The sequence below is a fragment of the Melanotaenia boesemani genome, chromosome 20 (assembly GCF_017639745.1).
Source record: "Melanotaenia boesemani isolate fMelBoe1 chromosome 20, fMelBoe1.pri, whole genome shotgun sequence".
Classification (NCBI taxonomy): Eukaryota; Metazoa; Chordata; class Actinopteri; order Atheriniformes; family Melanotaeniidae; genus Melanotaenia; species Melanotaenia boesemani.
Genome location: NC_055701.1, coordinates 22,570,017 through 22,597,638, shown reverse-complemented (window position 1 = coordinate 22,597,638; position 27,622 = coordinate 22,570,017). Strand labels below are relative to the sequence as shown.

The 27,622-nt window shown below is 37.8% G+C and overlaps 1 gene segment (V, D, J or C); it reads right to left on the bottom strand.

Moving 5' to 3' along the window:
* Positions 1–30: 30 nt before the first annotated feature.
* Positions 31–26,740, bottom strand: LOC121630964. The segment is given in 8 exon segments: positions 31–328; positions 459–565; positions 691–717; positions 806–1,165; positions 3,618–3,670; positions 18,798–18,804; positions 26,297–26,590; positions 26,692–26,740. Coding segments are annotated over 8 exon segments (924 nt in total).
* Between the last annotated feature and the right edge of the window lie 882 nt (positions 26,741–27,622).

The window sequence follows — 27,622 nt, the reverse complement described above, 5'->3', positions numbered from 1 at the left end:
GAGAAGATGGAGGAAACACCGGAGGCAAAATTCAAAAATAAAAAACATTTAATCAAAAAGATCATTTTACAGATGTTTATTTAGAGGAAAGTAAAGCATTAAGTTAAAATAGTTCAACATAAACACAGCAAGCCATGCAGAACACAACTTTTATATTTCAACAAGAATATGAAGCTAATTCCTAATTGCAAAGTTAACAAAACATAAACAGCATGTTTTCTGTTCTGCAGATTTTCAGATTTTATTGCAATAGCCAGAATATTTGATCTGAAGATTGTTTGTTCAGACCTCAGCTCAGTTTTTACTTGTTCTGTTTTCCTCCTGAACTCTGAAACACAAAGAAAAGACATTTTAGCTTTAGTTCACAAGCTCTTATCTTTCACTCAGTCACGTATTAAAATAGTTTAATAATGGACGCAGGTTCAGATCGAGCACAGACAAGTTCATGTTTAACAAACCTGGAGCTTCCACACCAAAACGCCAACAAAGGCTCCATAGATGCAGCTCTTGATGATAAAAACACCGTAGGAGAGTTTGGCGTTCTGTGTGATCTTCAGATATTTCTCTGCAGGGAGTTCAGACAGGAAACGTTCACTTTATGGAAACTGATGACTGATGCAGTTCAGATGTTGTTTGATCAGCTTTTCATTCATATTTCAAGAATAAAGACCCACAAAACAACATATTTACCTCTTGTCATGCCTTCACCTGACTTATCTGGTGAAAAAATAAAAAGATGAGATAATGAGAGATATTTTATGAAGGTATAAAGATTCAGTTCATTTAATACATCAAAGAAACATACCTTCAATGCCATTAATTGAGCCAGAACGCTTTGTGTTTTCCTTTCCATCGAAAAAGTTGACAATGCAGGTGAATTCATTGCTAGGGTTGAACCATTTTTTAGCATCAACCATCAGCCTGCTGGTGATCATGTACATTTTGTTCTTTTCATCCCTCAGGGCAGCGCTGTCGGTCGCCACACCATCATCATCAGCGGTTTTTCCCCCGTTGATCTCCCAGGACACAGTGACATGATCTGGGTAGAAATCAGACGCCACACACACCAGCGTCTTCTTCCTTTTCTTGTCCTTTTTATTTCTGCACTCGTTTGTTGAAGGTGGAAGAACTTTAACTGTCGGTGGGGTGACATCAAGTCCATCCTCTGAAAAGTCAGAGGAAAGAATTACAAAGTCAAAGTTGTGTCGACAAAATCTGGATCAGTTTTACATCTGGAAATAAAAAACAACATCCCCATTATGCTCCAGCGTGTTAGACCAGTCATCTTCAGCTGTTTTCTTCAGTGATCTTCCCAAGAACTGTTTTCTTGGCTTCTTCTCCAAAACAAGCAGGATGATTGTCAGAGTGCACAACTAACTCAAATGTAAAACTCTGACTACAGAACTTTTACAGTGCCGTCAAAGTAAAACATTATTTTAATGTAGGTTTTCTGCCACAGGGTATAAATAATGGAAATTAAATAACACTGTTGTGCATCCTTGTAAGAACGTTTGCTGCAGTTTGCATCATTACAGTTTAAAACTGAGATAACGAATCTACAAACACAGTTACAGAGCAGATTTTACACAATCTGGTGCACAAACCAAATGTTGCATTTGTTCTCTGAACAGAGAGATTTCTACGTCTACACCGATTCTTCATTTTCTCCCACATTTCTCACAACAAATCTACACAGCAATCACTAAATAAGCCACTAGAAAAATCATTTTCCTCAGCAATAACTTTGCAGACTGAGGTTACATGATACTCATAGAAAACATAAGATTGGATCATTTCTTACCCAACACTGTGAGTTTGGTGCCTCTGCCAAAGTAAGCAGGGTTGTAGTTGTTCACACTGATAAACGGCTGCATAAAAATCTGCTCATGTTTTCAGAGCTGAAAGCTGCCGACTGCTTTTATGCTCTTTTACAGATACATTAAACAACCTCTTGCATGAAAATGACATTTTAAACACATTTTTACCAAATAGGATCAGCTGAGATTCATATTAAGGTCATTTTAAGAGCCTCCCTTCATGTTTATCTACATTTTCCCCATTATTTCTGTTGATGCCTTAGTTAATTAGTACATACTGAAAATCTTCCCAGTCTTACCTAAAACGGTGAGTTTAGTTCCAGCTCCAAAGTAAGCTTCTGACTGTGTATACACAGTGTTTCACAGAGCTGATAAGAACTGACTGTGAGTGGAATAATCTGGGCCTGGAGCTGCATGATTTCTACTGAAGAACATCACACTAACAAAGATTTTTATTAAGTTTCCCTCAAATACAACAACGTCTCTGAGTTATAATCTTAATAGATCATAAATAAACAGAGAATGAAGCTCAGAACAGTTTATTTGTTGGAGGTTTTCTTACCTAAAACAGTGAGTTTAGTTCCAGCTCCGAAGTAAGCCTCGTTGTTGAAGCACAGAGACTCTGAACTGGAACAAAAACTCTTCCTGCTGCCTCTTTATCTCCAACTTTCTCACACATGTAAATACTCTGACTTCATCTACTTTAGAGTTTAGAGTCTATTTCTAATTTTTTATGTATCTCAATGAATTTTCACTTGAAATAGTTTTCTTACCTAAAACAGTGAGTTTAGTTCCTTCTCCAAAGAAAGCTTCTGAACCACCAGCAGCACAGTGATCATCATCAGTGTTTATAAAACACCAAGAAGCTGCTTTTAGTTCACTTCTTCTGCTTCGAGTTTTCTAACAAATTCTTGTTTCTTTGAAGCTGCAAACCAACAGCTGCTGATCTACAGTCAGTTTTTTACACGCTGTATTCAACACAAAACACCTCTATAAAGATGCAACCTGTTACATGTTGATTTGTTTTACTCTAAGTGTGTGAATGAGAGGAAATTTGGACGCTTCACTTACCAAGAACAGTGAGTTTTGTTCCCTGAGCGAAATAAGCTTCGTACTGACACAGTGTTTACGCTTCAGAACAAAAAGCACTGAGCTGAAACTGGAAAGATCTTGAAAACACTAAGTTTGTTAAGGATCAGCTCCAGTTGAAAGATGCTCTACGTTTATTCTGATTTCTGCTCACTGACCTTTTCACAGACTTTAAACATGATGTATCTTACCTAAAACTGTTAACTTTGTTCCTCCACCGAAGAAAGCTTCATAACCACCAGAGTCACAGTGCTCATGATCAGACCCAAAACAGCTCACCATGCTTTTCTTCAAGTCCTTTTTAGTTTAGTTATAAATCCCACAAATCTGTCAACTTCATTTTGTTTTCAGAAAAGCTCAAATCCTCTCAGTTAGCAGCCTGATGATCTTTGTTTTATCTCACCAAGAGCTTGTTTGTCTTCTAACTGAGTCTTCTGTCTGAGAACAAAAAGCACTGAGCTGCACCTGCTCTTGGTTTAAGGTTTACACATGATCAAAACACCCAGACAGCAGTACTGGTTTCCATTTGGTTTCTTACCTATAACAGTTAATTTGGTTCCTCCACCAAAGTAGGCTTCGTTAACACCAGAGTCACAGTGCAAACTATCCGACTCAAAACAGCTCAAGATGCTGCTTTAATTTGCTTCTTTTCTTACAGATTTCTTACAGATCTTACTCATAAAAAAAAAATAAGATTGGATCATTTCTTACCCAACACTGTGAGTTTGGTGCCTCTGCCAAAGTAAGCAGGCTCGTAGTTCACACTGATAAACGGCTGCATAAAAATCTGCTCATGTTTTCAGAGCTGAAAGCTGCCGACTGCTTTTATGCTCTTTTACAGATACATTAAACAACCTCTTGCACGAAAATGACATTTTAAACACATTTTTACCAAATAGGATCAGCTGAGATTCACATTAAGGTCATTTTAAGAGCCTCCTTTCATGTTTATCTACATTTTCCCCCATTATTTCTGTTGATGCCTTAGTTAATTAGTACATACTGAAAATCTTCCCCGTCTTACCTAAAACGGTGAGTTTAGTTCCAGCTCCAAAGTAAGCTTCTGACTGTGAATACACAGTGTTTCACAGAGCTGATAAGAACTGACTGTGAGTGGAATAATCTGGGCCTGGAGCTGCATGATTTCTACTGAAGAACATCACACTAACAAAGATTTTTATTAAGTTTCCCTCAAATACAACAACGTCTCTGAGTTATAATCTTAATAGATCATAAATAAGCAGAGAATGAAGCTCAGAACAGTTTATTTGTTGGAGGTTTTCTTACCTAAAACAGTGAGTTTAGTTCCAGCTCCGAAGTAAGCCTCGTTGTAGGAGCACAGAGACTCTGAACTGGAACAAAAACTCTTCCTGCTGCCTCTTTATCTCCAACTTTCTCACACATGTAAATAATCTGACTTCATCTACTTTAGAATCTCAAACTTTCTATGTATCTGAATGAATTTAAACTTTTCTTACCTAAAACAGTGAGTTTGGTTCCTCCACCAAAATAAGCCTCTGCAGTATTAGAGTCACAGTGTTGACGATCAATGCTTAAAACAGCCCTAGATGCTGCTTTTACTTCAACTTTACTTATACATGATTTTCTTTTCAAGCTAACAACTACAGATTTTATTTTCAATAAGTACAGATTAAAATCCTGTTAATAAGCAGCCTGTTAGTCCTTTTTTACTCGTATTGATTGTAAAGAAGTTTAATTCTGACTGAGTTCAAGATTTAGATTCTACGATTTAAAGAATCTAATTTAGTTTCTTACCTAAAACTGTTAACTTTGTTCCTCCACCGAAGTAAGCTTCAGCTGCACCACCGGTCACAGTGCTCATGAGCAATACTTTAATTTCTGCTTTCCTTAAACGTTTATCGTCTCAAATCTTACTGGTGTTCAAATACAAATCTGATATTTGAGCCACTTCTTTTTGTATTTGAGAAGTTTAATGTGATAACAAACATTTTAAGCAGCAACATTCCTGCTTTGACTACTTTTAGAGGTGGAATAAATTCACACATTTTTTGATGTTTCACTTACCGAGAACAGTCAGCTTAGTTCCCTCTCCGAAATAAGCTTCATAGTTGGCACAGTGCTCAGTGTTCAGAGCAAAAAGTACCAAGACCAGACTATCAACAGCCCGACAACAGAGAGTAGGTCATAGAAATTTGGGAAATTCTTTAGATAAACTGAATGGTTTCTTACCTAAAACTGTTAATTTTGTTCCTGCACCAAAGTGGGCTTCATATCCAGAGTCACAGTGCTCGTTTCAGTGTTCAAAACAGCTCAAGATGCTGCTTTGTACATGTTTATACTCAAACTTTAAACTAGTATATGCTGCACTTCAGTTTGGATTTAATTCAGAAACACAAATCTTTCCCCAAACAACGGAAAGCTCATTTACTTCTTTTGGATTTAGACTCATAAGTAGAAAGTTTTACTTACCTAAAACAGTCAGTTTTGTTCCCTGGCCGAAATAAGCTTCTCTATTGACACAGAGCTTCAACTTAATATCAAAAAGTCCTGAGTTGGACTTGAACTATAAATACCGGCTAATATTGTGACTCTTTATGCACCTCCACTGTTAAAGATCATGTTGCATTTGATGGATTTGAGTCATCCTTTACTCACCTAAAACAGTCAGTTTTGTTCCTTTTCCAAAGTAAGCTTCGTTAGCATTGTCACAGTGCAGCAATACTGAGCATGAAACTCTTTTCTACCAGATTTATCCATGAAAAGTCCTCCCTCATCCTTCTGTCCGTGTACCATCTCTAACCAAAGTGTAATCCATCAAAACACAGTATTAAAGTAAAATATTTACCTAAAACTGTCAGTTTGGTTCCTTTGCCAAAGTAAGCAGGATCAGTGTAGGTCACAGTGCTCTGAGTTCAGCTCAATATTACAGATTTTTAACACAGCAGATTTTTCTTCACTTTCATTCCAACATTTCCACTAGTTTAACTTTATAACAGTGAGCTGAACATGTGAGAGTTCCAACTTACCCAAAACAGTGAGTTTTGTTCCTTTTCCAAAGTGAGCTTCACTTCCAGTGTCACACTGAACGTCTCCTCTAACAAAAAGTCTCCAAACTGTCCATAATCGTCCTGTTCAGACACTCTTTAATAACCCAGAGGATGAAGGAGGTTTAAACATGCAGGCTGGACTTCTTTCTCCTCATATTTGTTTAGTCTTTGTCGTAATGAGTAAAGGAAACATCCAAGTGCTCCACACTCCACCTGAAAGCTTTGTTAAAAGTTGTTTTTTGTAAAATATCTGCATATAAAGTGACAGATGAAAAATGAAAGTGTCCCACCATCCTACACACCTTCAGATTTCTGGTTTTTCTGCTCTCCTACGTCTCCAAAGTTGCATGTAGCCGTCTACACAATGGAAGTTAATGGGAGGAGGTTTTTGTACGGCGGCTCTATAGGATTGTATCACCGTGGCCCCCTGTCCCCACGGTGAAAAGGCATCATACAAAAACCTTGTGTCTCTGTGGTGCTCCCCTCTCTCCTTCCCCCACCCCGCTTCCCCGTATCTCAGCCTCCATCTGTGTGTGTTTGTGTGGAGGCAGCTGTGCAGGTCGGGCTGACTGATGGCTGAACTCCAACCTGACTGCTGCTATTTCTGTGACAACTAAGAAAAGAAGAGAGAACAGAGGGAAGGAGGAAGGAAGCTGCTTTTTGTTTGTTTGTTTGCAGCTGCTCAGAGGAAGTGACATCTCTGCTGGTCACAGCTCTTCATCCAATCACTTACAGCCAGTTACATTTTTAGTAACTCCTCTTTCACTTACAGTCTCTGTAGTTATCTAGTCATTCAGCAGGGGTGTTGGGGGCTATTTGGATGCTAGATGACCTCCACATTTTATCACCCAAAAGAAACGATGCACCTACCTGCCACTAAGTCAAACTGAAGGGTAGGACCAGAAGAATTCCAAAAGCAACTTCATGAACAGCTTGTTATGTAGCCTCCAAGTGTCCAAAACATCTGTTATCAAAAACAAACAGTTACTCACTAAAAGTCTATTTATGATATAACATGAAAGAACTATTTCAGTCATTTATGACACACTGACCTCTACAGGATTACACTCAGCTGCCCCTGCCCCGTTGGGGGGTCTCCGGTCTGGGGGCTCCTCTGCTCTGGTCTGAGTGGGCCGCTGCTCTGTCTGCTTGGGCCGTCCTGGGCTTGGTGCTCTGTGGACCTGCTGGGCCTTTGGGGCCTCGGGCTCCCCCCGTCTCCCGCTGATGCTTCGGGGTGCGGCGTGATCACGGCCCCCTTGCAAGCACACATTTCCTCCTTGTTGCATGGCCACACACACACACGGTCACACGTGCACGCTCATAAACGTGCTCGCCTCTCCGTCCGCTTCTGACTAGATGTTGCTGATGTTTGTGTGTGTTGGTACGTTTCTCTGCAGGTTCGTTTGATGACTATTGTACCTTTTCATATCATCATTATACTATTTTCTTTATGTATCATGTAGTACTGTGGTAGTTTAAATTGTTTTTTTGTGGTGTTTTTTAGGCAGCCTAGACAACTGTTATTTCCACATTTTAATCCTGTCCTTTTCTCCCTTTTTTCCCTCTTCCTCTATCTCCCTGTCAGGTTCGGCACTGACATATAAAGACTAAAGAAAATAAGATTACAATAAAAAAAATTAAAATATCAAGGGCAGTCATGTATATAACACGTCTCCCTTTGTAGAGAAAATCTGTCAAGCAAAATATGGCACACAGACCACCGTTCTGTATGTTAGGATGCTGGACAGGACAGGGTAAAAAAAAAAAAAAAAGAACTGTTTCAGTCATTTAATGATCATGTAACTAATGATAATCTCTGATTGGTTTTACATGAAGCAATTTGATGTTGCATCATTAGTTAGATGTGTTTAATCCACCATGAAGTCCTAATCACTCATGTTATGGTTTTTTTAACTAAAGAACCTGATAAAAGAAGATTTAAACATGTTTTACATGCAAAAGAACTTTCATGCAACTTTTACTACAATACATCTTTGATTCATTCAAAAGTAAGTTTGTCTTTTAAATCTTTTTTTGAAGACATTTGTGTAACAGCCTGACATTAAAAAACTTGTCTGGTTTTGCTGTATCGAAATTTTAAATAAAACTATATTATAAAAAATTTAGTAAGAAATCTTTGATGTTTCAGCTTTTTTTTTGTTTTTTTGTTCCAAATTTCTAAGGAAATTTTCTCAGATTAAAATTGTACTTTTTTCATTAACTTTTTTTGTATCTTCTCTCCAAGATTTTATGCAAATAAAATGTCACATTTCTTTATTCTTTTTATAATATAACCAAAAAACAAAACTGTAATTACTATTAATGGGTTTTATCTCATTTTTACTATTATAAAGAAAATAACTACACTTCAAGTCCATAATGAGCCAGATTTCCTCTTTATTCAGTTCACTTCAATTTTTTAAATCCCATTGTTAGTTGTCACAATAAGCATAAAAGATATCAAATTTACAATAAAAAAAACACTAAGATAACAACGAATAAAGAAGATACTTAGCCAAGGTCTGATCATGTTGCACATCCATAGACATGATCGAGGGAGTTTAGGCGAAAGTGTATTTACAGGATTGATGTTGCAGAGCTTAAACATCCCATCAGACTATACTTTATAGAAGTAATGAGATAATTCACTTTAATAACATCCACATGGCGTCTCTGCATTCACTTCACTTTACCTACAGTGCTGAGTGTAATCCTGTAGAGGTCAGTGTGTGATAACTTCTTAAAGCTGATATGTTTTTAACTTACCGGGTTGCACATTTAATAAAATTATATACAAATTGCATGTTTGATTACAGACTGACGCATATGAAACATTGTGCAGGGCAATAATGTTATAAAAAGATGTAAAAGCTGAAGCATCAACACCTGCTGTCTTATCTAAACACATCAGCTTTGTGGTGTTTCAGAAACATCGCTGAACTCTAGAGAGGATTGTACTTTAATTCAACTTTTAAACTTGTGTTTTACATATAAAACGATGTCACATTAATGTTGGCTGCCGGTCACACTTCCTGTCTTAACAAAATTCTGCTAAGAGCCACTTTAAGTTAATCTCTCTCGTCCATCCTCCTCATCCCGTCTTCTTCTTTTCCTCCTGAGGTTGTTGTTTAGCTGCTGAGGCTTTCTGAAGCACTGTGCTTTACTGGAGGCACAGTAATACACAGCTGAGTCTGCAGCCTCAGCAGAGTGTATCTGCAGAGAGGAACTCAGCACTGAAGGTCTGGACATGATGTACTTGGATGCGTTGAAAGGAGGTTCAGAGTTTGCTGAGTCTTTGTTAAGTGAATATGTTACTAAGTCTAGTTCTCCACTGCTTCTCTGTCTGTACCAGTACATGTAGAAATAAGTTGTATCATCTTGATCACATGTCAAAGTCAAAGTCTGCTCGCTTTCACTGCTGATCACTGATGGAGGTTGATTTACTTTTACACAGAAGGAGAAATCTGGAAAACAAAAACAAGTAAACAATTATTTACATATGTAACAAGCATGAATTCAATTTTATCAAAGCACATATAATTAATGTTCTTACCGGAGAAGATTAGAACCACAACACAGAATATCTTCATCATCACTCTGATTATAATAAAACCATCCATCACTCTGCTCGGTCAGACAGAGGAGAGGAGCCTCATCTGTAACCTCCAGAGCTTCAGATAAACTTCTGAAATATGTTCAGATCCTCCCCATTCGTTCTTCATGAACCACAAACCCTCTGTCTTTGTCTCTCTGTACAACAGCTTTAGTCTCCTGGTGGACTCTGAACTGTCACTGCATGTTTACTTTATTACAGCACCTCAAAGACATGCCTGAATGACTTAAAATGAGAATTTAAAATCAATTTTATCAGATTATTTGACAAAAAACAAACAAAATGTTAATAGTTAATACATGTGGATCATTGCTGATTTAGGTTCATTTTCAGAAGTGATCAGCTGATTTATAATTTCACCATTTTTAAATAAGAAGTTGACTTAAACACAATTTTTAGGCTATAATTCTGCACAACCTATAACACAATATCCACAGATATTAATACAGCAGACAGCAGCCAAAGTTTTATGTTGTATTTCATCATTTTTTCAGATGCACTTTTACAAATGTTTTAATACATGACTGATGTTCCATCATTTTTATATCTTTTTTAAATCTTTAACGAATACTATTGTTTCCCTCTGGTTCTATTTATGACTCATAAGTTAACAACAACTGAGTCCTGGATGAAGACAGGAGATAAGAATGAGACTCAGATCCCAGGGAGACTAGATGCTGGAGGTGGTAAGTTAACCCTTTAGGCATCAGAGGCTTTTAAAGAACATTTTTCCTTTTGAGATCAAGAATTCAAAATGTTGGAAATGTTTAGAGATAGAGGCATATTGTAAATAAGAAATGATGTTTAAATTTTTTCTTATTTTACATCAGAAAACCAGACTTTATGACAACAGTAAATTTACTTCTAATTTGTAAATTGAATCAGAGATGGCAAACGGTTGTCTCTGTAATCCGCTCTGTGTCACAGACAATGAATGTTTCCTTATCAGCTCAGTATGATGTCTTTCAAACTATGGCCTGTCTCATTCAGTTACATTACTTGATGCTATTTTGCTACTTTGGTGCATAGAGGGTTAAATATGGCTGGGATGGATGAAACACCCTGGATCACCCAGAGGAGGAGGATACATAGAGGAGGCGGCTGCACAGACAACAGTCTGAGAAGGAAAGTGATTACAATGATGTTAGAACACAAAACAAGGACTGATTTCATTCCAGAAACCAGGCAAAATAATCATTATATAAGAGCAGTGATGACTAAATTGATTCAGCTTTTAATTATTGTTTAGCCTTTAGAAACAGAAAAAAATGAAAATGATCTTTCTGATGAAAACTGGTCTAACATTATTATGCTGAATTACATTTTTCTTTTGACTGTAGTTTCTGTTTGATTTCTATTTTAATGATGCTCTGAGGGGTTTATGTGTTTTGTCTTTTATATTGAGCAACTTTTCAGAACAACAGCTGATTGTTCTAATAAAAAATACAACTGTTCATCTTTTTGGACATTTTCACGAAAGTCATTAATAAAATATTCAGTCCACCAACTCAATATCAGCATAAAGCACAACGCTAACACCATGCTAGCAGAGTGTGTGTTAGCTTCCTGCCTGTGTGTCATGTATATAGTCAGAGCTGTTATTTGTATGAGTGTGTGGTCTGTATCAGTGTGACTGGCAGCACAGTGGTAGGTGCTGCTTGTATTCAGAAACAGCTCATCAATTAGAACAATTAGAACTTTAAAAAAATTAAAGTTTTACAGTTTGTATAAATGAAAGTTAAATAAACAGCAGAAAATAAAAAAAAAATGCATTTATATGTACTAGCTTAATTCCTTATGAGATTTCTAGGCTATAGCAGTATTCTCTGAGCATTTAGGTGTAAGTTAACACAAAGCTAAAGAGAAAAGACATCAGCAATGATCTTAGAGAAACAATTGTTGCTGCCCATTAATCTAGGAAGGGTCATGAGGTAATTTTCAGTCGGTTTGGACCTCATCATTTTATTGAACAAAAGACTATTTACCAAAGATTCACGAGAGCTTCCAGTTTTCTCAAAAGTGGAAGTCACATCAAGTTCAACTCAATGCCAACTTTGAAATGCTGCTCAACAAATCTAAGAGCTACATCTCCGACTCTGCAGGCCTCAGTTAGCAGATTAAATGTTAAAGTTCAAACAATACAATTACAAAAAGATTGAACATGTGTGGCTTGTTTGGAAAGGTTGCTAAAGAAAGCTTCTCCTCTTAAGAAAGAACATAGTAACATTGTTTATTTTTCCAAAGTTGCATCTAAACAAACAACAAGACTCGTCTGCTAAAAGAACATCGTCTTTAGATGGACAAAACCATGGTGGAGATGTTTGGTCATAATCCACAGCACCCTGTTAGGTAAAAACAAACACAGAATATCACCACAAACAGTTCACACAGTGGTGGAGGACTGATGATTTCGGCTTGTTTTGCAGCCACAGGAGTGCAAACAGATGTGCAAATGTTAAAAGTAAATTTTCTGCCCATCTCCTTGATCATGAACCTTCTGCCTATGAAACATTCTTGAGTACGTATTTGTCAGTGGTAAAGTTCAAACAATCACTATTGTCATTATTTTACAACTAAGTGCCTGTCCACACTGTAGACTGACAGAAATGCAAAATATAGATGTCACGGTGCCATCAAATAAATCCAGAACACTGAGTTTTAAGGTCAGAAAGTTACGTTTTGAAAAGCAAGAATTTTCTTGGCTTAGACTTATTTCCTTAGACAGTGAGTACAGCAAGTTGTAGGTGCTTCCCTCAAAGGTGCTGCTGTCGACCAATAAGGGCAAGGCAGTTTATTTGTATAGCTAATTTCATTTACAGGACAATTCAAAGTGCTTTACATAAAACAAAGGCATTACAGATATTTAGAAATAGTAAAAGGCATCAACACATAATCACAATAAAATAATAAATTACATTAAAATGATTAAAAGCAAGATAAGTAAAAAAAAAAGTCAACATGCAGCTTTCATGCATAGGCACACGAGAAAAGAAATGTTTTTAACATGGATTTAAAAATGTCTACATTTGGTGAAAGTTTAATGACTGACTAATATTATGAAAAACAATATAATCCCAGTGTGTATAAACCGTTTTCAGGAACAAAACCTTCAAAACCAAATAAGCCACATCTTCTTCCTGCTTGTGTGTCATGTGTAAAGTCAGAGCTATTATTTGTATGAGTGTGTGGTCTGTTTGTATCAGTGTGACTGGCAGCGCAGTAGTAGGTGCTGCTGTCATTCAGAAACAGCTCAGTAATTTGAAGAGAGAAGCTGTTTTTGGCTGTATCGATAGACGACTGGAAGTGTCCCACTCTTTCCTGATGCTCTTTGATGAGAAACTCAAATTGAGCTCCGTAGTGGTTCTGTCGGTACCAGTACAAGGTTTGGCTGCCCATGCTGAACCCTTGTCCCAGGCTGCACTCCAACATCAGGACTTCTCCTGGTTGACATATTTGATCTCCAGACTGAATCACTTCAATGGTGACACCTGAAGAACATTAAAATGACATTTCAATAAGAACAATAAGCAAGATTCACAATGTGAAACTTTGTCAAACAAAATTCAAAATAAATATGGTGGAAAGTCAATCACTGAAACACTTTTTGGTGTGACAGCCTTCACCTGAATATACAAGCAGTGAGAGATAAAAGACCGTGACTAGCATGCTGACTAGCTTGCTGCAGCAGAGCGATGCAGAGTCAAACTGTTGAACTTAAAACAAAGTAGCTGTAAGTCACATGATGACATCAGTAGGGAAGAAGACAAACCCACATACACTCAATAATACTTTAATGGAAATGGAAGATTAGCTTGTTTCGTTCAGGAGGATTGTTGTTAATATAATGGATTTTGTACTTTCTTGGCTAATATTGTGCATGTGAATATCAAGCGTTTTGTTTTGTCCCCCAAATTTCCATTGATTACCAAGGACTTGTGCAACAACACAAACACTACTGAACCTGTGACTGATGTATTTATTCATGTACAAACGACACAGTTTTTTAAATTACAAGCCTGGTGTGTGGGGTTATATTAGTGTCTTTAATTAAGAGTGTATTTGTTCTGTTAGAGAGCAGGCTTCCTTATTTCCACATTAAAATATTGCTCTCTTACGCAATCAAAAAGTCCATGCTTACATGCAAATACGTTAAGCTTCAATTTAAAACTGCACTCTAGCTAGCGCTGCTTCTCGCACCAAAACTCCTTAAAACATTTGTTCTTAAGATTTTTCTGTGATGAGAGAGAATCCAGTTCATGTTTATCCAGCCAATAGAACACCAGATATGATGCTGGCCAATTAAATCATTGCTGCCACCTTGTGGGTGTGTTTGTCTTACTTCAGTGCAGTCCAGAGGATAGCTTGTTAGCTGTTTTTTTCTTTTTTTACTCTCACTCAAGGCCATTTACCATTATGCATACAGTTTAATAACTGCATTAAACCCCTTTTACTTAATCATCCTCTGTCTCCTGGCTATTCAGTGTCTGCACCGTGGGTCCAGAAACCATCACCTGTCTGGTCCGACGTACCACATATAAGAATGAGAACAGATGACTCATGATCGATTTCATAAAGTAATTATATTATTTATTCTAACATGATGCCACAACAATCAAAGCTCGTTCTTCATGTTTAGATACCTTTACTGCTATTTATTTCATGCTCAGTGTCTGTTATTATAAGGAAACTAACTACACTTTAAGTCCATAATGAGACAGATTTCCTCTTTATTCAGTTCACTTCAATTTTTTAAATGCCATTGTTCGTTGTCACAATAAACATAAAAGATATCAAATTTACAATGAAAAAACAATAAGGTAACAACAAATAAAAAAATACTTAGCCAAGATCTGATCATGTTGCACATCCATAGATATGATCAAGGGAGTTTAGGCGAAAGTGTATTTACAGGATTGATGTTGCAGAGCTTAAACATCCCATCAGACTATACTTTATAGAAGTAATGAGATAATTCACTTTAATAACATCCACATGGTATCTCTGCATTCACTTCACTTTACCTACAGTGCTGAGTGTAATCCTGTAGAGGTCAGCGTGTGATAACTTCTTAGAGCTGATATGTTTTTAACTCACCGGGTTGCACATTTAATAAAATTATATACAAATTGCATGTGTGATTACAGACTGATGCATATGAAACATTGTGCAAGGCAATAATGTTATAAAAAGATGTAAAAGCTGAAGCATCAACACCTGCTGTCTTATCTAAACACATCAGCTTTGTGGTGTTTCAGAAACATCGCTGAACTCTAGAGAGGATTGTACTTTAATTCAACTTTTAAACTTGTGTTTTACATATAAAATGATGTCACATTAATGTTGGCTGCCGGTCACACTTCCTGTCTTAACAAAATCCTGCTAAGAGCCCCTTTAAGTTAATCTCTCTCATCCATCCTCCTCATCCCGTCTTCCTCTTTTCCTCCTGAGGTTGTTGTTTAGCTGCTGAGGCTTTCTGAAGCACTGTGCTTTACTGGAGGCACAGTAATACACAGCTGAGTCTGCAGCCTCAGCAGAGTGTATCTGAAGAGAGGAACTCAGCACTGAAGGTCTGGACATGATGTACTTGGATGCATTGAAAGGATGTTCAGTGTTTACTAAGTCTTTGTTAATAGAATATGTTACTAAGTCTAGTTCTCCACTGCTTCTCTGTCTGTACCAGTACATGTAGTAATAAGTTGTATCATCTTGTTCACATTTCAAAGTCAAAGTCTGCTCGCTTTCACTGCTGATTGCTGATGGAGGTTGATTTACTTTTACACAGAAGGAGAAATCTGGAAAACAAAAACAAGTAAACAATTATTTATCATGTGTAACAAACATGAATTCAGTTTTATCAAAGAACATATAATTAATGTTCTTACCGGAGAAGATTAGAACCACAACACAGAATATCTTCATCATCACTCTGATTATAATAAAACCATCCATCACTCTGCTCGGTCAGACAGAGGAGAGGAGCCTCATCTGTAACCTCCAGCGCTTCAGATAAACTTCTGAAATATGTTCAGATCCTCCCCATTCGTTCTTCATGAACCACAAACCCTCTGTCTTTGTCTCTCTGTACAACAGCTTTAGTCTCCTGGTGGACTCTGAACTGTCACTGCATGTTTACTTTATTACAGCACCTCAAAGACATGCCTGAATGACTTAAAATGAGAATTTAAAATCAATTTTATCAGATTATTTGACAAAAAACAAAAAAAATGTTAAAAGTTAATACATGTGGATCATTGCTGATTTAGGTTCATTTTCAGAAGTGAAACTGAAACACAATTTTGAGGCTATAATTCTGCACAACCTATAACACAATATCCACAAATATTAATACAGCAGACAGCAGCCAAAGTTTTATGTTGTATTTCATCATTTTTTCAGATGCACTTTTACAAATTTTGGATCACCCAGAGGAGGAGGATACATAAAGGAGGCGGCTGCACAGACAACAGTCTGAGAAGGAAAGTGATTATAATGATGTTAGAACACAAAACAAGGACTGATTTCATTCCAGAAACCAGGCAAAATAATCATTATATAAGAGCAGTGATGACTAAATTGATTCAGCTTTTAATTATTGTTTAGCCTTTAGAAACAGAAAAAAAATGAAAATGATCTTTCTGATGAAAACTGGTCTAACATTATTATGCTGAATTACATTTTTCTTTTGACTGTAGTTTATGTTTGATTTCTATTTTAATGATGCTCTGATGGGTTTATGTGTTTTGTCTTTTATATTGAGCAACTTTTCAGAACAACAGCTGATTGTTCTAATAAAAAATACAACTGTTCATCTTTTTGGACATTTTCACGAAAGCCATTAATAAAATATTCAGTCCACCAACTCAATATCAGCATGAAGCACAACGCTAACACAATGCCAGCAGAGTGTGTGTTAGCTTCCTGCCTGTGTGTCATGTATATAGTCAGAGCTGTTATTTGTATGAGTGTGTGGTCTGTATCAGTGTGACTGGCAGCACAGTGGTAGGTGCTGCTTGTATTCAGAAACAGCTCATCAATTAGAACAATTAGAACTTTAAAAAAATTAAAGTTTTACATTTTGTATAAATGAATGTTAAATAAACAGCAGAAAATAAAAAAATTGCATTTATATGTACTAGCTTAATTCCTTAGGAGATTTCTAGGCTATAGCAGTATTCTCTGAGCATTTAGGTGTAATTTAACACAAAGCCAAAGAGAAAAGACATCAGCAATGATCTTAGAGAAACAATTGTTGCTGCCCGTTAATCTAGGAAGGGTCATGAGGTAATTTTCAGTCAGTTTGGACCTCATCATTTTATTGAACAAAAGACTATTTACCAAAGATTCACGAGAGCTTCCAGTTTTCTCAAAAGTAGAAGTTACATCAAGTTCAACTCAATGCCAACTTTGAAATGCTGCTCAAAAAATCTAAGAGCTACATCTCCGACTCTGCAGGCCTCAGTTAGCAGATCAAATGTTAAAGTTCAAACAATACAATTACAAAAAGATTGAACACGTGTGGCTTGTTTGGAAAGGTTGCTAAAGAAAGCTTCTCCTCTTAAGAAAGAACATAGTAACATTGTTTATTTTTCCCAAGTTGCATCTAAACAAACAACAAGACTCGTCTGCTAAAAGAACATCGTCTTTAGATGGACAAAACCATGGTGGAGATGTTTGGTCATAATCCACAGCACCCTGTTAGGTAAAAACAAACACAGAATATCACCACAAATAGTTCACACAGTGGTGGAGGACTGATGATTTGGGCTTGTTTTGCAGCCACAGGACCTGACACCTTCCAGTCACTGAGTTCACACTGAATTTCTCTGCACACCAAATTATTCCACAATCAAACGGGAAGAAACCTGTCTGACACCTGGAGCTTGGTCAAAAACGGCCTGGGCTACCAGAAGATTCCAAGCACAACAACAAATCAATGACAGAATGGCTGAAAGGGAAAATAATCCAACAATAATCCAAACTCCAGACCTCAACGTGATGAATCTTCTATGCTAGGACCTCAAAACAGCGTTGGATATGTGAAAACCTGCAAGCCTCAATAAACTGAAGCAGCAGTGTAAAGAAGAGAGGGTCAAAATTCCTCCACGTGTAACAGTCTGATGAAGTCAGTAAGCTTTTGCTGCTGTACAAATTTTGAATAATAGGATGTACTTTCTCCACACACTTCTTTCTTAGGTTTAGTTATTTGATTAATGACAAAGTTTAGTGTTATTTGTTGTTCTCTATCTAAACTTTTTTTTCCTGATTAAATGACCTGATAAGGACCACATCATTTAGTAAACCTTAACCCTCTATGTCATGGTGTTCCCCTCAAGCAACAACCCACATATCTCATCCTCAAACTGCTCTTTTAACTTTCTTTTGAGGTAAAAACTTCAAAATATCACATATCACTATTAGACATATCTGTGTCCAGTAAAAAGTGGGACTGAAGTGCCTGTGACACGGTGGTTGGGAATGGAGCGGTACTGTCAGGACGAGCTACATGATGCACACTTTGGGAAGATGCACATCACTTTTCTACATGTTTATATTTGTGGTAAATAAAAATAATACTTATGTGCATAAACATGTTAAGAAGTATTCTTGAAAATTTTAAGACTTATTCTGTCTTTACTTTTATATTACAGCTGTGTCTTTTTTGCAGGACAATAGTGTGCAGTGAGGACACTTTTGTTCTGCCAATGTCATTCTACAGTGTGGACAGGCCCTGAGTTGCAAAATAATGACAATAGTGATTGTTTGAACTTTACCACTGGCAAATACGTACTCAAAAATGTTTCATAGGCAGAAGGTTTATGATCAAGAAGATGGGCAGAAAATTGACTTTTGAAATTTGCACATCTACAGAAACTTGCTCTGTTTTCACAACTTGCATTATGTGGTAACAAGTCGAGGGCAGTGTAGGAACCAAACTGACTGGATGTAAGGTCACAGGATTGACAGCAGAAAGTGATGGAAAACTTTGAAGACAAGATACGGTGTTCTTGCACCCCAGATACTAATTTCAATAGAGCTGTTGTTGTTTCTTCTGCTGTGATCTGAAAATTAATCAAACCCTAACCTCCTCATGTTCGTGGTTTTGTTTACACCCTTCAGATTCAGCAACTTTGTCCAATCTGAGTTTGCTAATGTGCCTCTGATGAAATACTCTGAAAAGAAGCATAGCACACAAGCAAGTATGTGCAAATGTTAAAAGTAAATTTTCTGCCCATCTCCTTGATCATGAACCTTCTGCCTATGAAACATTTTTGAATATGTATTTGTCAGTGGTAAAGTTCAAACAATCACTATTGTCATTATTTTGCAACTAAGTGCCTGTCCACACTGTAGACTGACAGAAATGCAAAAAATAGATGTCACGGTGCCATCAAATAAATCCAGAACACTGAGTTTTAAGGTCAGAAAGCTACGTTTTGAAAAGCAAGAATTTTCTTGGCTTAGACTTATTTCCTTAGACAGTGAGTACAGCAAGTTGTAGGTGCTTCCCTCAAAGGTGCTGCTGTCGACCAAAAAGGGCAAGGCAGTTTATTTGTATAGCTAATTTCATATACAGGACAATTCAAAGTGCTTTACATAAAACAAAGGCATTACAGATATTTAGAAATAGTAAAAGGCATCAACACATAATCACAATAAAATAATGAATTACATTTAAATGATTAAAAGCAAGATAAGTAAAAAAAAAAAAAAAAAGTCAACATGCAGATTTCATGCATAGGCACACGAGAAAGAAATGTTTTTAACCTGGATTTAAAAATGTCTACATTTGGTGAAAGTTTAATCTCCACTGTTAGTTTGTTCCACTTGTTTGCAGCATAACAGCTAAATGCTGCTTCTCCATGTTTAGTCTGGACTCTGGTCTGGACTAGTTGACCAGAGTCTTTGGATCTAAGAGCTCTGCTAGGTTTATATCCTTTGAACTTATCACAGATGTATTCTGGGCCTAAACCATTCTGGGATTTGTAAGCAATCAGAAGGGTTTTAAAATCTATTCTGTGACTGACTGGAAGCCAGTGTAAAGATTTCAAAACTGGTGTGATGTGTTCAGATCTCTTAGTCCTGGTTAAAACTCTAGCAGCAGCATTTTGGATGAGCTGCAGATGTTTAATGCTCTTTTTAGGAAGTCCTGTTAAAAGACCATTACAGTAATCCAGTCTACTGGAGATGAATGCATGGATGAGTTTCTCTTGGTTTTTTTGGGAGACTAAACTTTTGACTCTGTTGATGTTTCTGAGCTGGTAAAAAGCTTCTTAGTGACAGCTTTGATGTGGCTGCTGAAAATCAGGTCTGAGTCTATCAACACTCCAAAGTTACGAACTTGGTTGGTGATTTTAAGAGCCCGAGTCTCCAGGTGTTTACCAATGCTGACCCTCTTCTCCTTGCTACCAAACAGAATAATCTCAGTTTTGTCTTCATTTAATTTTAGAAAATTCTCCTTCATCCAGGTGTTTATTTGCTCCAGGCACTGACACAATAAGTCTATTGGACTGCAGTCATCTGGCGACAGAGACACATAAAGTTGTGTATCATCTGCATAACTTTGATAATTAATGCTATAGTTCTGTAATATTTGACCCAGAGGGAGCATATACAAGTTGAACAGAAGAGGTCCAAGGACTGACCCCTGGGGGACTCTACAAGTCATGGCCATTCGCTCAGATTCATGGCTGTCGATCATAACAAAATAAATACTACTTCTGAATAGTACCTGAACCAGTTAAGGACCGCTCCAGAAAGTCCAACCAAGTTTTCCAGCCTGTGCAACAGGATTCTGTGATCTACAGTATCAAACGCAGCGCTGAGATCCAACAGAACCAGGACTGATACTTGACCAGAATCAGTATTCAACCTAATGCCATTTAACACTTTGACCAGAGCTGTTTCAGTGCTGTGATGAGGTCGGAAGCCAAGCTGGTGAAAACCAGTATTGTACCTCTGGGGGCCATTTTGTACCCTAATTTGTAATGGTGTCTAGCTGAGGACCCGGAAATTCAGCCACACACACAGTGATAGATTCCAAGAAAGTAATTTAGTCCGGGTAATGGAGGAGATGAGCAGGGTTTGGTCCAGTAGGAAGCGGTGGCGCCTTCCTCAGGTAAAGCAGGGAAAAATATCCTGAAAGGACTCCGGAAACAGTCAGGATGATCCACAATCCAAACGAGCAGAGATTTAAGAAGCCAAGAGTCATAAACAGGGGTAGGAGGCAGACTACTTAGCTGGGGCAGGCGAATATCCATGGTCGTTCCAAAACAGGTCAAAATCCAGGAGAGCACAAGGCAGGAGCAGTCCGACAGGGGATGAGGCAAGAGAAGTCCAAGGGCCGTAACTGGGTCAAACACAGGAATCAGAAAACAAGCGTAAACCCTGGACATCAACAAGGGAAAACAATGCTGACCATCTGGCAGGGAAGCAAGGACTGGAGTGAGCTTAAGTAGGGAGGGCAGCAGGTTAACAGAGTGAGTAATCAGGGCTGCACCAGGTGGAGTAGATGAGCGTGATGAGGAGCTGTAGGCCCAGCAGAGCAGCAACCATGACACTAATTTAGTAATACTAGTTTTTATAAGGTACAAACCATATGTGTTTGTTCATGTGCATGTAAGTGGATGAATGGGTTTTCAGCACATGTTAAAAACTCTACTTCCTATGTTCATTTATTTTTAAAGTGTGCATCCACATGGTGATGAGGAGACTGTGTTTATTTTATGTTTGATGGGTTCGAAAAATTTGGGGATTATTTTTGTCCAATGAAACTTGTTTTGTAATGAATATATGTTGGTTTGACTTATATACAAGCTTTTTTAATAATCATTATAGAAAACTTTTGAGTTTCAGAACCCTTGTAGCAGTGTTGGCCTGAGGCAACAAACCCCAATCTTGGTTGGGGGGGGGGGGTTGTCGCAACAGATTTTACGTTAATAGGGACCTAAAAAAAAAAAGTCATAGAAGGTTAAGGTTTCATTTTTACATGACTGACTAATATTATGAAAAACAATATAATCCCAGTGTGTATTAACCGTTTTCAGGAACAAAACCTTCAAAACCAAATAAGCCACATCTCCTTCCTGCCTGTGTGTCATGTGTAAAGTCAGAGCTATTATTTGTATGAGTGTGTGGTCTGTTTGTATCAGTGTGACTGGCAGCACAGTAGTAGGTGCTGCTGTCATTCAGAAACAGCTCAGTAATTTGAAGAGAGAAGCTGTTTTTGGCTGTATCGATAGACGACTGGAAGTGTCCCACTCTTTCCTGATACTCTTTGATGAGAAACTCAATTTGAGCTCCGTAGTGGTTCTGTCGGTACCAGTACATGATTTGGCTGCCCATGTTGAACCCTTGTCCCAGGCTGCACTCCAACATCAGGACTTCTCCTGGTTGACATATTTGATCTCCAGACTGAATCACTTCAATGGTGACACCTGAAGAACATTAAAATGACATTTCAATAAGAACAATAAGCAGGATTCACAATGTGAAACTTTGTCAAACAAAATTCAAAATAAATATGGTGGAAAGTCAATCACTGAAACACTTTTTGGTGTGACAGCCTTCACCTGAATGTACAAGCAGTGAGAGATAAAAGACCGTGACTAGCATGCTGACTAGCTTGCTTGCTGCAGCGGAGCGATGCAGAGTCAAACTGTTGAACTTAAAACAAAGTAGCTGTAAGTCAGATGATGACATCAGTAGGGAAGAAGACAAACCCACATTCACTCAATAATACTTTAATGGAAATGGAAGATTAGCTTGTTTCGTTCAGGAGGACTGTTGTTAATATAATGGATTTTGTACTTTCTTGGCTAATATTGTGCATGTGAATATCAAGCATTTTGTTTTGTTCCCCAAATTTCCATTGATTAACAAGGACTTGTGCAACAACACAAACACTACTGAACCTGTGACTGATGTATTTATTCATGTACAAACGACACAGTTTGTTAAATTACAAGCCTGGTGTGTGGGGTTATATTAGTGTCTTTAATTAAGAGCATATTTGTTCTGTTAGAGAGCAGGCTTCCTTATTTCCACATTAAAATATTGCTCTCTTACGCAATCAAAAAGTCCATGCTTACATGCAAATACGTTAAGCTTCAATTTAAAACTGCACTCTAGCTAGCGCTGCTTCTCGCACCCAAACTCCTTAAAACTTTTGCTCTTAAGATTTTTCTGTGATGAGAGAGAATCCAGTTCATGTTTATCCAGCCAATAGAACACCAGATATGATACTGGCCAATTAAATCATTGCTGCCACCTTGTGGGTGTGTTTGTCTTACTTCAGTGCAGTCTAGAACAGGGCTACTCAATACGGTCCTACGAGGGCCGCAATCCAGCAGGTTTTCCATGTATCCCTGCACCAACACACCTGAGTCAAATTAGGTGGATCTAACAGCCAATCAGGTTCTACACAATGACTCATTAATTTGACTCAGGTGTGTTGGTGCAGGGATACATGGAAAACCTGCTGGATTGCGGCCCTCGTAGGATCGAATTGAGTAGCCCTGGTCTAGAAGATAGCTTGTTAGCGGGTTTTATTTACTCTCACCCAAGTCCATTTACCATGATGCATACAGTTTAATAACTGAAGTTCAAATAATTTATTAGCTCTAGTGTTTATGGGAGAAATTGCATATGAACTGAAAAAAATGGTGTCTGTGAAAGTAGCAGTTGAGTTGTAAAAAGAATGTATTTTAGCCACAATTACCTTAATTTCCTAATCATAACCAAGTTTGATTACACACTCTAACCAATAAATGTTTGTTTCTGAACCCAACTGGTAAGTGACAAAAGTTTTACCAGATTGCTGTTGTGTTATTATCTAACTTTAAACTGAAAAAACAAACAAACAAAATAGACTTCTCATCATTTAAGAGTTATTTTGGTTTTCTGATCTCATCATGAGTTTGTATGGTTGAAGATACTGTGTATAACTACATCATCAGCCATTACGTCCCTCCTGTTGCTTTTATGAGAGATACTTTACAGAATACCATGATGCATCATATTGTTAGGGTTCCTGTCTGTCTCCCCTGTGTATATGTGTTCCCAGATTATCCTAGTGTGTGCGTCATGTTTGTTTCCTACTTGGAGAGTTCGCCAGCAGCAGCAATCATCTCACCTGGGCAGATCATCACACCAGAACCTCATCCTCTCATCACCACCACAGTATTTAAACACCGGGCTTTTCTCCACTCCTCGCTGGATCCTCCAGTTACTCATCTGGTATATCGTGACCTTTCTAGTTTCTCTATTTAAACCACTTTGTGTTTAATAACTTCATTTCTGTGTCTAGACTCCTGGTGTCTTGGATTCTGCCTGTCCTGCCTGCCTGCCAACCTCCTGGACTGCTTTCCCCCGTTCTGATCCACTTCATCGTCTCTGGCTCCAACCAACCTCACATCTGACTCTGCCTGCTCGCCCGGCCATCCAATCAGCAGTGAACCACTGTGATCCTCAGATTTGGAACACTGATTCCTTTTCATTTCACATCTGCATTAAACCCCTTTTACTTAATCATCCTCTGTCTCCTGGCTATTCAGTGTCTGTACCGTGGGTCCAGAAACCATCACCTGTCTGGTCCGACGTAACACATATAAGAATGAGAACAGATGACTTATGATCAATTTGATAAAGTAATTATATTATTTATTCTAACATGATGCCACAGCAATCAAAGCTCGTTCTTCATGTTTAGATACCTTTTACTGCTGTTTGTTTCATGTTCAGTGTCTGTGGGCTTTGGACTACTGTACAACATGCAGCATAAAAATGTCAGATTGGCCTCCGGGAAATATTTTATAAATTAGACCACATTTGTAGGATTACATCTCAACAATAGTTTAGTCTACAATTAAAATATTGTGTAGTTGCCCATCAGGGCTTAATTGCTTGCATACATTTAACTTTCAAACCTGATAATTTTCAAGAAATCCTTATATTGATGAACACAAGAGGAATGTTGGCTATTTTTATAATAAAAGTTAAATGTTTAACATCTCAAAGTTTTTCTGTCATGGTTTTAGTAAGTTTAGAGAGAGATTACTAAAGTTTAGGGAGTTTAGCTTTTGGGTTTCCAGAGAGGTATTTTTTTAAAGGTTTTCTTAAGAGGGTTACTATCTTCAGAGGGGATACATAAACATTTATGTATTTTAATTAATAAAAAAAATCAAATACAAGACACATTATATAAGGTATAAGTTTAAATTAAATGATTACTTCACCTCTATAGGTTTTATTTAGCTTAAAGAAAATATCCTGTATGTGTGTGAAGATCTGTTAGCACCTACTACTATGATGCAGTCAACTTTCAGGACCTTAAAAACAACATAATAAAGGAACAAGACTTTTAGTCACAGGGTTTCATTAGACCACATCACTGTGTGCTGCCAGCGCAGAAATACACAGCCGAGTCTGATACATTCACACTGTCAATAATCAAACCTCCTCTGAGGATGTCTTGTCTCGTAATCTTAAACAGAGTTTCAAAGCGCTTCTCGTATGTTGGTTCAGAGCCAACATATGAGTATCCGATTAGATGCATTGAACCTTCCCAGGTTTGCTGGTACCAGAGCATTACATTGAGAGAATTATCCTCATGACTGCATTTAAAATCCACTTTTTGCTTGCTGTTGACTATTTTTTGATGAGATGTCTGAAATGTCACACTCTTAGCTTGATCTGTGGGAGAAACACATTTAGAAAAAAGTTATGGTCCAATGAATTGTATACTATATATATATCATAAAGATTACATGGCTTTCCTGCTGTTAATGTCAATGAATCATAATTACATGATGGCAAAATCAGAAGAAATATGATCACAGTGGGAGACATCCTGCAAGTTTGTGCTGCTGCTCCAGTGAGAATCTGTAAAAAAGACACATCTTTAGGAGCAAAAGCACACATCTCCTGTAGAGGAAAACGATGAGAGTTTTTAGTAAGGGAGAGGCCTTAAACCACATCACTGTGTACTGGCAGCGCAGAAATAAACAGCCGAGTGTGACACCTGTGCTTTCCGTATAATCAGAGCTCCTTCTACAGCACTGTGTCGTGTCAGCTCGAATTCTTTTTCAAATTCCCCCTCGTAGTTCTGGGAGGTTTCATATCCGTAACCAATCAGGGTCATTGAGTTGGTGCCACTTTTTTGCTGATACCAGAGCATCACTATAAGGTTGCTATCATCATGTCTGCACTTAATTTGGACCTCATGGCTCTCCCATTCTGTCTGTGAAGTGGCCTGATTAAATGTAACAGCGCTCACCTGACCTGTGGAAAGATCAGAAACAAACAATGAGACAGAGCAAAATTAGCATTTAGCATTAACTAATGCTAATTCAGGATGACATTAAGATCTTACATGAAAACAAAAGGAGAAGGAAACAAAAGGTTTGCATGGATGAAGACATCATCAAGCACTGATGTGAGAAGAAAGTGTTTCTTATGGTAAAGAAAGAAGGTGTGTTTGTTGGGTCATACGTAAACACACCCTCATGATGAAGGCTGCATGCCAGGTGCTCTGCCTCCACCTCCTGGTTAAACCTATTTAATGTGTTCCTCATTACAATTTTCTTCTTTCCTTTCTGTAGTCAGAGCTGCAGATACGATCTTTTCCACAGAGTGGTTTTGTTTCTTCTTTTGTATGATTATTAATGAGAATCAGGTGTCAGAACAGCAAACAGCCAGTCTGCTGGATGTTTTTGTCACAGTCCTCAGGTCTCTGACAGCACTGTGTAGACTTGCAGCACACAGATAAAAAGCCTCATCTTCCTTCTTCAGGCTGGATATTTTCAGAGACCACTGCTTCTCATTTATTTTCTCTGCCTGAAAGCCGGTTTTAAATCCTTCTTCTAAGTTTGGTGTGCTAGCCACTAAATACCCTATCAACTGAATATCCTTTCCTTTTAGTTGTCTGTACCAATACAGATATTGGTGATTCGTTTCATTCTGGTAGCAGTGCATCTCTGCTGGACCACTGGGAAGTCTGGAGATGTATTGAGGCCACTGAGTGATCAATACAGACTCACAAACACCTGAAATACAGAAAGAAGAAGCAAACAAATTATCTGTAGATGTTTTCAGGGCTAAAATTATGTAAATGCAGAGTTGTTGTCTTTATGGATCTTAATTTTACCTGCAGTCCAGAATATAAAGAATCCCAAGGTGATAATACCAGAAGTCATGCTGACTGTAGAGGAGAAAACTAAACGGATATACAGCCAACGCTTGATATCTATAGGGAGGAAATGACATCAGTAAATCTGCCTCTGTAAGTAGACCAAAGAGAAAGGATTCAACTCATTTGATAGTCATGAGCTCTGTTGTGTTTGCTTTCTGGAGCTTTATATTGACGTGCAGTCATGAGTAGAGCAGCTTGATGCAGGTGCATGTTTGAAGGAATGAGCCATCTGCTTTTTGTAAAGGAGCCAGATGAGTTGAAGCACTGTGTTAACTGGCTGCACAGAAGTACTCTGCAGTGTCTGCTGAGCTCATGTTGGAGATTATGAGCTGGGCTCTACCCTTTGAATGGCCAGTTATGTTGAAACGTTCTTCAAACTGCTTTTCAAGATTTTGATTTTCATAATGAAGCAGTCCGATCAGGTCCATGGCCCGCTGGCCTCCTGCTGCTGACTTGTACCAAAGCATGTAGGGATAGTTGTTATCTCCATGGTAGCACTGAAGACTGACCTCTTGTTCAGGTTTTATTAGAAGAGACTCAGGTGATTGTTGGATAATAAGCGATGATAGAACAATGCCTAGAGCATAAACAATAAAAACGACATTAGACAGAAAGGTCTGTTAGAGTAATAAGAAAATAAAGACATTGATTCTTACCTGCCAGAAAAAACAAAGAAAACAGCAAAGTAATGAACATTTTGAACTTATGTTACTCTGATGGTTTCTGTGACGCAGACAAACATATGCAGTGGTAAATCTTTTCATTTACATTTATAATGGAGAGGGTGGAGCTTACAGCTATCCATTTTCCTGCTCTCTGCTGTCCAAATAGTCCAAGTTTGATTCTGATTCAGTCACAACAGAAAATTGTGGAGCTAATTTGACAG